The sequence below is a fragment of the Carassius auratus genome, unplaced genomic scaffold (genome assembly GCF_003368295.1).
Source record: "Carassius auratus strain Wakin unplaced genomic scaffold, ASM336829v1 scaf_tig00043482, whole genome shotgun sequence".
Lineage (NCBI taxonomy): Eukaryota > Metazoa > Chordata > Actinopteri > Cypriniformes > Cyprinidae > Carassius > Carassius auratus.
This window is the reverse complement of record NW_020526777.1, coordinates 61596-74998: the sequence shown is the minus strand read 5'-3', so window position 1 is coordinate 74998 and position 13403 is coordinate 61596. Positions and strand designations below refer to the sequence as shown.

At 36.2% G+C, this 13403-nt stretch overlaps 1 protein-coding gene and 1 pseudogene across 1 annotated transcript; one reads left to right on the top strand and one right to left on the bottom strand.

The window, feature by feature from the left end:
• The first annotated feature begins 6 nt into the window (after nucleotides 1-6).
• Nucleotides 7-2885, top strand: LOC113086582 (meprin A subunit alpha-like; annotated as a pseudogene).
• Nucleotides 2886-3978: 1093 nt separating this feature from the next.
• LOC113086583 (adhesion G-protein coupled receptor F2-like) lies at nucleotides 3979-11443 on the bottom strand. The gene is made up of 17 exons (XM_026255451.1): nucleotides 11127-11443; nucleotides 10561-10621; nucleotides 10282-10294; nucleotides 9633-9773; nucleotides 9216-9371; nucleotides 9087-9136; nucleotides 8155-8213; nucleotides 7918-8054; nucleotides 7601-7819; nucleotides 7279-7509; nucleotides 6550-6696; nucleotides 6212-6411; nucleotides 5951-6130; nucleotides 4384-5700; nucleotides 4238-4279; nucleotides 4121-4153; nucleotides 3979-4020 (listed from the first exon to the last, which is right to left on the bottom strand). Exons 1-17 carry the CDS (start codon nucleotides 11138-11140, stop codon nucleotides 3979-3981), a joined length of 3042 nt encoding a protein of 1013 aa, XP_026111236.1. The 5' UTR covers nucleotides 11141-11443.
• Between the last annotated feature and the right edge of the window lie 1960 nt (nucleotides 11444-13403).

The following is a 13403-nucleotide window of genomic DNA, read 5'->3' as shown; positions in this document are numbered from 1 at the left end:
AAGGAGCACAATTTCAATAAGTATGAGGATGATTTTTATAACCGACTTAAACACGCCTATGATTACGAGTCATCATGCACTACAGGCCTCTGTCTTTCAACAAGGACCCTGATGTTCCACCATAACCACCACCATCCCTGCCTTCAATAACATAATAGGACAGCGCTTAGACTTCAGTGTCTTGATCTGAGAGGCTGAATCGCATGTATGAATGCAGTAAGTTAGAACATGCTACAAAACATTGACATATTTTTGTGCATGTCTGAAAAGCAAATAAAAACATAAACATTCCATACGTGCAGTATTGTCATGTCTACTTGGTTTCTTCAGGTGCATCCCTCACTCTTCTGGATCAATGTGCCTTTGAGCAGATCAACATTTGTGGAATGATTCAGAATGATGAGGATGATGATGACTGGGTCCAGACTTCAAGCTCTACAGATGTAAAGGACCACACACTTGGAGGGCAATGCAGAGGTAAGGAGAAACTTTGAGAATTTCAGTTTAAATTAAAAGAAGAAATCATAGTCAGGGCTTAACAATAATGATTTATATATATTTTTGGTGGAAGTTACATTACCAAAAATATAACAGATTTAAAATAATAATAATAATGTCCTGGTCTAAACGACATTTCCAAGACTATCCTATACTCATGCAGTTTAAGTTTTCTTCTGTTTTAGCAAACTAGTTAGCATTATTTTATTTTTATTTAAAATAAGCACAATTTGAAACTTTCCTTTTGAAAATGATTAAATGTAAATGTAAATATTAAAAGTCCAAATGTTTATTAATGCCATTTTGCATAAACACTATGATTCATTGTTATTAGATGCTGGCTATTATATGAAGTTTGATACTGCTAACAAAGCTGAGGGACACAGTGCTTTGCTGGAATCACGGATTCTTTACCCCAAGAGGAACCAGCAGTGCCTTGAGTTCTTCTACAGGATGAGTGGAGACCCTGGTGACCAGCTTATCATTTGGGTCAGAAGAGATGATGGGGCCGGAAATGTTTCGCAAAGTCAGCAAAGTTTACACATTCACAGGTCAGTTATAATGCAACATAGAGACCCTATGTAGCCCCGCCCCTTTTCAGTACTGCGCTCATTATTCTCTGTCTTCCAGATACATACTGTACAGGGCTGTGTTTCCCAAAAGCATCATAAGCCTAAACTGATTCCATTGGTGGCAATGGGTCTACGATGCACTTATGCTCATTATGCTTTTGGGAACACAGCCCAGTACATTATATATAATATAGTTAATATTTGTTATATATTGAATATTGTGTGGCTTTTCGATTTCTTCAGGGTGATGGGACGAGTCATGGAAAATTGCACACGTCTCTCTAAATGTTGAGGAAAAGTTCCGGTATTTCTTCCAGGGTATTGTTGGCTCCAACAAAACATCAGGAGGGATCTTTGTAGATGACATTACTCTGACTGAAACATCATGCCCAAATGCTGTCTGGAGGATCCAGAACTTCACCAATCTCCTTAAATCGGTCCCACATGGTGAAAGAGTCCAGAGTTCCCGTTTTTACAACTCTGAGGTTATGCTTACGGAATTAATGTTTATCCAAACGGCAGGAAAGGCTCATCTGAAGACTTTGTTGGGAATCACATTTCACCTCTTTTCTGGCGAGAATGATGCAGTTTTAGAATGGCCTGCAGAGAATCGGCAAGTCACTGTATCGGTTATGGACCAAAATCCAGACACAACACTTCAAATGTCTAACAGCAGAAGCTTCACCACTGGTGTGTTTATCTGTCTGTCTGTCCCTCTTGTTATATATTCCAGTTTGATATCACTTTGCAGGACTTAAGGATTTATGATTTTCAATGATTTAATGAAATCACTAACTTAGATGCTGACTCGCGGTGGAATAAACCATCTTCATTTGAAGAATGGGATGAAAGTTGCTTTTGCTACAGAGGTCCAGAGTTTGGCTGGGGCACATTCATCTCGCATGATCAGCTCCGCAGGAAGAGACTTCCTCAAGAACGACGACCTGATCATCACTGTTAATTTTGATGGTGAGAATCTTCTTAAATGGAGATATCAGAAAATCTGAATGTAGTGCAAAACTGTTTCACCCATCCCCATAATCACTACAGTATATTTTGATAACTATAGTGATAAATATATTTGCTAACTGTTAGAAGTGTGATCTTTTACAACCAGATTTGGCACATCTTTTAAGATCAGAAGTTCCAATCAAAGCTGGCCTCTCAAGCGACCCTCAATCTGTAGAAGAAAGCTATGACAGACCAAAAGTCCGGCAGCCACGAGCGATCAGTGACCCATGTCAGCCAAACCCCTGCCATAATGGAGGGTGTGTGTGTCCCTACATCGGGGGAAACCAACTTGTAGGTTAGTGCACCTAAATCTGACTGTTATCTCACCTTATTTCAATATGAAACCACAGTTTGCTGTTTAAGAAGTGTGTCGGGTTGCATCACCTGATTACATCAGGAGATCATTTGGCGTAAACTTGTGCCAAACAATTCCACTGTGATGACCTCTAACATGAGCAGCCAAAGGATAAAGACAGTCTGTTGTTTAATAATAAAAAATGTATTGTGTTTATGTGGCTTATACAGTATGTTGACAGTTATATGCATTCTGCAGGTGTGTCTCTGGACAGGCCATTGTGTACACAGGAGACACCTGTGAGAAACAGCACATCGATGGAGGAATTCTGGGAGTTCTGATCGGTGGTGCTGCAGGAACTATAGCTCTTACTGTCTCCATTATAGCTGTGATCTACAGGCAGAACTAAACCTATGTCATCATATTTGACATCTGAATAACACCACTCTTTGATAAGCAAAGTATTTTATTGATGAATCATCTTACAATAAACATCTTTATTAACAATCCTATCTCTCTATTTTTCCATATCCCTTTACAAGAAACAAGGAAACAGGTCTAACAAGAGAAAAAACTAAAAAAATATATGTCAAGCTCAAGAAGAGTGCTTAAGAGCTGTTAAAATAACTTTGTTCTTCGGATATTTAGTCACAATTACTAAATAGTACATAGAAGTTGATGTCATAGTTCCTTATGTTTTGCCAAAATAGAAGCAGAGCTAAAACTAAGCAGCTTACAACCAAGCTTTGTGACCAATTTTTACATTGCATGTAGAGAGACATATTTACCAGACATGTAGAACAGTGTTAAATAAAATACAAAAAACAATCAGGGTAGGAAAACTATAGATAATTGCTACATATATACAGCAGCACTTGTATTCACAATCATGAACATCTATATATATTTTGTTTTTAAATCTGTTTCTCACTGTTTGTTCCTAATGTTATTCAGTAAATAAAAAGGGATGACCACAGCCTACACTTTGTTCCATAGATGCTAAGTCTTTTAGAGTACTTTCAAGTCTTCACCAAACAGTTGTGCTCCCTCTTACATTTTTGTTGCTGCTGTGGGTTCAGAGGTGGATGAGTATCCTGTAATTTTTTTAACATGTTTTTTCTGCAATGCAAATTGAAACAGAAAATATATTAAGGAAATTTCTTAAGAATTTTGATTTTCTTTTGTAAAGATGCCTTTGAAGTTGTTAAATAATGGATGAACACCGACTCTGACTCCGTTATGGAAGTGAATTGAATAAACATTGACTGACCTGATTTGAATAATGTTTTAGAGCTTAGTTTAATTAGTTTAATAATTGATTAATTTTTCAACATTTAGATTGTTACTGAATTTAATTAAATCAATATTTGAAACAAACTGGGTTGAATAATGAAAAGGTTGTCTTTGTAGAGCTGCTTTACAGCTGGAATGGGATGTGCTATTTTCCTGTTTATTGGCTGTGAAGCTGCTTTGAAACAATCTGCATTTTTTCAAGCTCTATATAAACAAATGCTGACATAAACACTCTTGGTTGTAAATCAAGCAAGGAAATTAAGGTACATCCAAACACTTACCCTGTGGGCATTTACTTGTATGGATCATTTATTTTGTGGTTGTTACTGTTCCTTGCTCTTTTGCTGATTTCTGATGGAAGGAAATCAACATTGAATATTTTTAATCATGATTTTATTATTATTATTCATATATTTTGAATCAAGAATTTGATGTGTTCCCCACAACTTACCCCCAGAACTATTCTCAGTATTTCATCTCGGACCTAAAAAAAAGAAAAGAAAAAAGAACATGAGTGTCCTGTGGTGCTAACTCTACAAATAGCTGTAATGTCAATTTCAGTGCATACCCTTTTTTCTGCAAAACATCCTGTCAACAAGATGAAGAAGCCCTAGAAGGAATAGATGATACAGAGGAATCGGGTATAAATGATTTAATACATCTATTGTAATTATTCAAGTTTTATAATTTGCTTGTAAAGACTGGTTTAAATACCTGCAGGGAGTTGACAATGGTGAATGCGTAATGCACTACGTATGTAATAAACTGTGTAAAGTCGTCCATCAGAAACACAAAAAGCCCCAGAATCCAAGTCCCACCAAAAATAGGCGTGAGAAAGATAACCACTTTGATGATGCTTTTCGCCGCTTCTTTGTCTCCCTTTTTGTTGCTCTCAGCTCCAGACGGCTTCAAAACGGTTGCAATGACCACCACCATGGAAAACACATTCACCAGCACGATGGTCCCGACTGGGAAGAGAAATGCGTGGATGGATCCCTGCATGGCTGACTTATAGGTAAGCCAGCACGTTTTAGAGCTGTAGTATGGGATGTCCTTTGTTTGGTCGTAGTACACATATGTAACAGCCACAGTCACTGTCGGACAAACATAGCCAATGGTGAATCCGAGGATCATGTACATCTTTTTTCCGATATGACTGAAGACGAACATGAGCTGGTGAACCAACATGACGCTCAGACACAGCATCCAAAAGAACATCGCAAGGAAGAAGTAATGCTTCGCCAACACCAATACCAGGCACAGGGATTCATTTAGGATTGATGGGAAGGAGGAAGCTAAGAAGCTGCAGTCTGCCAAAAGCAGACACAGAGAGATGTTGAGGAGAGCAGTGTGCCGGAAGTGGGAAAGGTTGGATTTGACTACGGCTTTCCAGACCAAACACTCGATGATGATGTATACGATGAGAGAGCAAATGGAGACTCCCAGTCCAACGTACGTGAGCTGATCTAGAAAAGGCATGCTTACTGCATGCTTAGACATGAGCATGGAGAAGGAGGTGAGATGGTTGCATTGACAGTACGCAAGGTTCCCAGAGCCTTTAACGAATTCGCAGCCCTCATCTGACCATCTTTTCTCAGTAACGTTCCAGAAAACGCAGGTCATCTTAGTACTGCCGCCCTGTTCATTCGGAAAAGCCATTTTTATGTTCACTGATGACTGAGTGTTGTTCTCAACTGTGCTGGATACAACTATGCTAGGAAAAGTTGAATCCTCATAGCCCAGCTTTGGCATGCGGTTGGCCAAGCTCTGTAATCCTACTGTTTTCACCATATCTGCTGTTGCATTCAGCTCAACATCCACATTGAAAACGGTTCTGTTGCAACTGCTGCCGTTTCGGCAGATCTGAAGCTGAATATTTGTGGAGTTGTAGCCTTCGCTGGCATTTATTCGGATGTTTTTCACGAGACCTTCAACGGATGACAGATATTGTGTGGCCACTGAATTGCTCTCTTCCTTGTCTCCCACATCCCAGGTTACATTCAGCATGCTGCTGGCTGAGTCGATGAAATCCTATAAGAGAACAGATTTGTTTTTACTGTAACTGGTAACTGTGAATAGAGCTTAAAGAATAGATTTTTTTTTTTTACTGTAACTTGTAACTGTGAATATATTAACAATTTTGATAATGATGGAACCTGAGATGCATTTCAAGACTGTAACATGATGAAATTATATTGATTTAATATACTGTGTTAATCAGTTTTTTTAATTATCTAATTATATATTTATCAAAAGTAAGTGAAATGGATGAAATGCTTACTGCAAGAAGGTTCTCGCCTAGTGGCATGTTTGCTGATGCCTTGTTCATAGTTTCGAAAACAGAAACTGCTGCCTTGACATCACCAAAAGTGTTGTCACTGTCATCAACTGTGTTATTTTTCAAGCTCTGAAAGATAAGCTGAGCGCCTTCTTGTGTTGCTCCAAGTCCTTTTTCAAAATCCTGGAGAGAGATCAAAATGAGACATTTCCACAATAAAGGCACAGTTCAGATGCTATGATTACCTCTTCTAGATTTGCATACCTTTGCTTGCAAAGCTACACTATTCAGGATTGCTTTAACACACAGAGAGACTTCTTCCCCCCATTGTTTTCCATTGCATTTGCGTTTCATTATGCCCTGTCTCCCAGGCGCAGTGCAATCTATACTGGCTGTTTCATTATTCTTTGTTTTTGGCCATATTCTATCATCAATTTTGTCCTCTGCACAAAACATGTCACTGGCTATAAAAACAAACAAACAAACAAACAAAATGAATCATCCATTCATTTTTTTTTTTTCTATTACTTTGCCAGTAACCAAAGGGTTTTGGACAATGACATATACACTTGCATTAGTAAAACATGACTTTCAGTACTTACGGTAAATGATTGGTACTTTTATTGTTTGATTTCGCAGCTGACCCAAAGAGTTCTCTAAAGTGCAACTGGCATCAAGTGAACTTGGTTTGCTTGCCGCTACACAGTCAACACTGAATACCGCTGTATAACTGATTATTCCATTGATTTCTGCAAAAGATAGGTATCCTTTTTTTTTTATCTGTGTTCGCTTCCAATTATGTATAAGTACAATATTCATGTAACATATGTAACAATGTGGATATGCTAAGCTTCTATCTATCTATCTATCTATCTATCTATCTATCTATCTATCTATCTATCTATCTATCTATCTATCTATCTATCTATCTATCTATCTATCTATCTATCTATCTATCTATCTATCATTATTATTTTTAACAGTATAGTAATACATTGTATCATTTAAAATCAGTTTTTTTTTTTTTTTACTATTCTTCTAATAAAATGATATACATTCATTTTAAAATGTGACATATATCTAACTCCTTTTTTGGGGGCCACTGCAAGGCACATTTTTGAAGTTTGCACATTTTCATCATGTTTAATGAAACATGTTTACATTAGCGATACTTGGTAAATTTCTTCATTATAAAAACGATTAAAACTATATGTCTACATAAATATAATATAAACCTTGTGCGACTTGCAGACTCAACTGATCATCTGCTGTAGATAATAAAAAGTCAGCCTCACGTTCCATCGAATGAGAGATTTATAATATAATTATACCTGCTTTACTTGCTGAATTTTCAGTATTTCCGAGTTTTAGCTTGGCTGTGTAGGTTTCAGTGCTGTTTTCGATGGTACATGCGATGCTGACTTGGGTGGATGTTGATGCAGAACAGTCTGCAGTTTGTGGATTGCTTGTCACATTAATGACCTCTGGCAGCAGTGCAATTTGAATAGGTGCTATGGCCATGTGAGCTAAGTTCCCTGAGACAAAAAGGCAGCTGTATATTCCTGGAATATCAAAGAAATGATAAATTAGCACAACAAGTCACAATATAGTTAATGGAATCCTGCTTTATTCACATGATAGGATTCAACACACCTGACCAGTATCCATTTGTCTTGAGCAGTGTGACTGTTGAGAGATCTGTACAAGTATCTGACAGCTGTACTTCACTTCCTGGTCCCAGAATCAAAGGGTCCTCATCATCTCTGGACATCTGCCACACGCACTTGCTCATAGCTTCGATACTGGTACAGTTCAGTTGTTGTTTTGAATTATAACACACTTTTCCTGTAGGTGCCTCCATGTATACCATGCCTGCAAAAGATAAGAAAGTACTGTGGTGGTAAAAATTTGGGTAGGAATGGCTGGATAGATTGAACAAGTGGCCAAAAATACTAGTGCAAGTGTTTTACCTAGAGACCTAACACTGAGACTGTAAACTGATTTTTGCGTCAACAGCGTAGCAATTATGCCTTGGACTTTGCTGGTGGAAAACACAGAACTAAGAGACACTGTGAAATTGTGAGCGTACGTACTTAACCCTGTGTAACTGTGTGACAAAAGAGAAGAAACGTGATGTTTTTGGTTAGAAATCATCATAAATGGCATTAAAGAGGAAATGAAAATAATGATAGGAAGAAAGATCTCACGTGGTGCTTTGGATAGTCAGTGAGTTGAAGGCATTCAGCACATTAAAAGCACTCAGCAACTGAAAAGCAAATATGTTAGGATGATGAGTATAGAGCTTTGTCATAAATGAATAAATAGCTGCTCTGTATTTTTAGGATTACGTAAACTTTTCACTTATTTCACTAATATCATAGAACTTTATTATATGGCGCTCTCTATACATGACTTGGTGTGTAACTAAAGATACTTTTACGCTTTAATATGGACCCTTTTCACAGACTGAGTTTTTGTATTTTTACTTTTGCATAAAATTACAAATCCGACCAAATTCTTTAATATGGAATCCAAATGAACCCACATCATACAACTGACCTGAGACCAGTTTAAACCATTAAACACTCATCAAATTACCAGATCAGAGCCATCTGGTGGCGAATGATCAGAATGTTGAAATGTTTCGAAACCAAGTTTTAAAAAAGTATGACATAACAATGCCTCATGTGGAGAAATCACATGGCTTGGCAACTTTGACACAAGCTGCATTCCACTGATTCCAACCAAAAGATGTTGCTAGGCCATTTGTACTGTATTTTTAGTGGACTTTTGTTATTTTAGAACAAGCCTCAAGATAGCATACAACAAAAAACTATTAAGAAATGTAACTTATTTCATCTCAAAGAAACATTTAGATTCCATGTCTTTATTTAGTGGTGTGTAGCCATGTAATAAGCAGGATAATGTATGGCCTTTGGGTCTCTCATCACTTCAAAATAAATCCCTATGCGTCAGTGTCTTGATCGCTGTGTGGGTTTTTATTTTGCTATAGTGACCTGCTGACTGTACATTATCTCTTACATATTTAATATTATATTATTCAGTTTTGTAGCTGCTTACAGATAGCTACTGCCTTTCACAAAGAATGATCATTTCAAATGAGGAGATGTACACGTACCGTGGCTTCGACTGTTGCGTTGCTCCCAGTGAGCATGCCAATGAGTGAAACTGTAGGGTAGCAGCAGTGAGACAATCATAAATGCTGTAAATTATGAACTGACTTTAATCTAAATTTAAGACAACTTACCGTTCATTTTGGGCAGACACAGAGGTGTGTAGGTTGATATATTTGCCACACATTGTTGCACATTGCAGCATTTATTTACACTGTCACACACAAGATTGCTCCAAACATAGTCTGTTCCACACCAGCATGTTGAGTTTTGGCCAATTATCTCACACTCTACAGCAAACATATGTGAACATATACACATATTTATACACACAAAATGCATATTTATTCTGTAAATGAAATGTAATCTGTCAAACTGGAATTTTTATGCATTTAATCCTTATTCTTAAAAGCCTTATCCTATTCCTTTTTACTGTTAATTACTGTCTATCCTGAAATGTTTTGATAACGATAGACTTGTGATTAAAAACAGAATAAACACTGTCTCAGAAAGCATAAACCATTACTCACATCATGGTAGATTTAACGTACCTGCTGCTATTTCAGCGCCTGTGATAGTTACTCCCGTTGTATCCAGAACAGTCCCTATAAGTCCAGGCAGATAGACTCCCACATTTAAGGTTTTATTTCCCTCAATCATGATCTCTGCCCAATAGGTCACCTCTGTGGACCCTGAAAACATATAAATTGTAAAATCATAAATCTGCTGCAGGTCCCACTTTATATTAGGTGGCCTTAACTACTATGTACTTACATAAAAAAGTAAGTACAATGTACTTATTGTGTTCATATTGTATTGTAAAACACTTTTGCTGCTATTGAGGTGGGATAGGGGTAAGGTTAGGGAGAGGGTTGGAGGTATGGGTAAGTTTAAGGGTGGGTTAAGGTGTAAAGTATGGGTCAACAGTGTCATTATAAATGTAATTACATAAATTAAATACAGATGTAATTACATGTAGTTTTTTTTTAAATATAAGTACAATGTAAAAACATGTATGTACACAATAAATACATTGTACTAAATTATTAATTAAAATGTAAGTACATAGTAGTTAAGGCCACTTAATATAAAGTGGGTCCCTGCTGCACGTTTTCTTGGTGTGTGCTATAACTCTTTATAGTTTGTGGATTTTAAAATTAGATTGTGGAAAAGATTACGTCTGGTCAAATGAAAACTTACCCACATTTGAAGGCTGTTGTGTAACAGAAGAAGAAAATAGTTAGTACCTTTGTTCTGCTTCTGCTTTTTAGTTTTTAATCATAAGCAATTGATAATGTGTACCAACAAGAATGGAATTCTTACAGTATGTATTAGAAAAAAACTGTAAGGCATTGAGTCAACAATACATTTAAATGAATATGCAGCACACAGGAGTATGTGACAATCAGGCAATTATTAATGATTTGTATTATTCAGGATAAAATCTGTTGTTTTGTAATACTGCCTTTATAAACTTACTTGGCCAAACATGAATAGTGCAGCAAAAAGCAGCATTCCTGCACCAGAGAGTGTCTTGATCCTAAAGAGGTTAGATTGGATTTTTGTTTTTTAAATACAGTCACAAACGTAGTCCTCTGAAAGAAACTTACAAGTGAAACCTTTCTCTGAACTTGAGTGAAATTGTTCACAAATTTATATTTATACTATTTTATATGATAATACAATAAACTGAGGCATGTAATATCTTGCTTAATCAAACGGCAAAAAACACAACTTCACCAAAGCTAAAGGCTGCCTTCAAAAGCAGCAGTTAAATACATTCACATGGAACATTATTTTCAATAATTGTCACATAAACTGAACAATGATCTCGCATATCAAGTTTGAAGATCAAAAAATAAAAAATAAATAAATAAAAAAATCAATAGATTTAATTAATTGAATCCAAATGACACAATGATAATTAAAATGATCAACATATATTGAAAGATGAGTTTTTTTTTTAAATAAGAGCCTTAGTATTCTTATTTAACTGCTTTTGCTATAAAATATCAACTACAGATTATATAAACAAAAGTACTGACCTTATAATCTGCATTTTAAAAGAGATGATCCGCAAGTTTTAAGCAATTTTATCTGTCATTACAATGTTCCCTGTGAAGAACAAGTTTCCAGAGTGAAAGGTGGTGCTGAATGAGAATTAAAGAAAGTTGACGAATGCAGTGGGGCTGGTAAAAGCTAATTTACAAAGCTCACTCTTACATTTGCATTTTACATTCCCCAAGTCCATAGGCCACCTGGATAAGTTAGCACACGATAGTCATGGCTTCAGACTTTCCATTGAGATTTGGCTAACAAATGTAGCTCAGAGCTGCTTTGTCCAACTATATTTGCTAGATAGCCATTTGTGACTGATTTAGATAAATCATTTTCATGTTATACATGCTGTACTTTTAGAAATAAGACTTCTAGACTTAATAAGTTCTGCTGTTTCTGACTATCGAATGCCGGGTGGCCGATGTACGAAATTGTTTCAATTCAAGCTTCTTTTTCTTTTTCATTTGTTGTTTTAAACCACCAGTGTTGTGGTTATGTTTTCCTGTTATTTTGACCACAACCGTATCCAGCTCATCTAACTCACATATGACTATGGTAATATGTGGTAACACACAGGAGCTCCACCGACCATGTTTATTTAGCATGAAGGGTGAAAACACTGAGCCTCATTATTTGGCTGTGGTGGAGAACATGAATATGGACAGTTGTGTAATGTTATGTAAAGACAGATTTAAAGGGTACAACATTATTAGGGAATTAAAAAGCATCAGTGTTAATGGGCATGGTTTTCATCATGCACAATACAAACTCAAATCAAACTGCTGTTATTATTGACATCATACCTTCTGTGTCCAAGTACAACTTTACAGATTCAAAAGGTTTGTTTTCTCATCAAAACGTTACTGTAAACATGACTACTGTAAATACACTACCGTAAACATATATTAATTTAGTATAACATTAAATGAAAGTAAAGGTTTTAAGAACAATTTATTGTTAGGGAACACACTTGCAAATTAGATTCTTATTTTCTTCAAATGCATTTGTTTGTTAAATAAGCATCCATGGAAATCTATCTATTTTGCATTCTCATTCAAAATTCCATTCAAGAAACCATGTAAAATGTAAGCTGGCATTTTGTCATATCATTTGTTTGTTTCCTATTGATTTATCCTATTCTATTTATACTATTCCAAGGCAATGTAGCCTTCAGGTCAAAGCTGCAGCATTCTGTGAGGTGGAGCTGAATGAGAATGTCTGCTCTCCTATATACTGATTTTAATATGGGTCATTTTTCAGGTTTTATTTACAGTGTTTACCATAGCAATAGGAATGGTGCATGTACAGAAATCAACTTAAGTACAAAAGATCACAAGGTAGAGTGTTTTGAAAAGCTGAAAAAAAGGACTTTTTCATTAAGTGATTCAGAGAAACAGTATGAACAAACCCGCAGCACCACAATTTACATCCTTTCCGGTACATTCAGGCATTGACGTCAAACCAGTGACTAATGCATTGATGGTCTCCTAAAAGTGTACTCACCAAAATGAAAGGAACACAGTAGACATATGCAAAATTCAGACTGTTTGGACATTCAAAATAAAATCTCCTGTGGATTGGAGCTTATGTAAAAGAAGTAATTGATAGTACCAACAATAATTTGTTTATTTTGTAAACAGAACAATGTACTAAATATAAAAATAATGCATTTTTAAAAGTCATGGCTTCACCAGAATGGTACGAAACTTGGTGATTTTTATGGCACTTGGTATGTGAACACACACACAAAAAAAATCGAAGGCATGATTTAAAAAAGCTTAATGGTCGTAAAAAAATAAAAATTGTCACACTCATGGTCTTCGGTCAAAAATGTCCGACCATAGGAAATGAATGGGAAATGGGGAATTATTTTTTTTTTGTGTACAATCTACAAATCCCCCAGAATGCAGAAAAATGACTATAAAGGGATGAAACTCTAAAACATCTAGAGTGCAAAATCAGCACACCAACTCACACACGTGCGGACACACACATACACAGCTATGAACAGGTGTGACTGTAATACTGCAACTATGTAAAAAAAAAAAAAAAAAAAAAAAAAATATATATATATATATATATATATATCTGACTGCAAGACTGCAAGGAAGGGGTTACACTCTAAGAGTGAAAATCAAGAGTGTAAAATAGATACATCCACTCACACACACTTACTTACACACACACACTCGCAGACACACACATACAGCATTATACACACTGTAACTGATATGGCTATAACCATATAGCCAGTCAGTGAGGGA

What these genes read in the sequence shown, in the direction of transcription:
- LOC113086583 (XM_026255451.1), bottom strand. An exon ending in TCTCAGTGTTAGGTCTCTAG is followed by an intron (nt 7,820 to 7,917) that starts GTAAAACACTTG and finishes TATCTTTTGCAG; the next exon opens with GCATGGTATACATGGAGGCA. An exon ending in GATGTTTTGCAGAAAAAAGG is followed by an intron (nt 4,154 to 4,237) that starts GTATGCACTGAA and finishes TCTTTTTTTTAG; the next exon opens with GTCCGAGATGAAATACTGAG.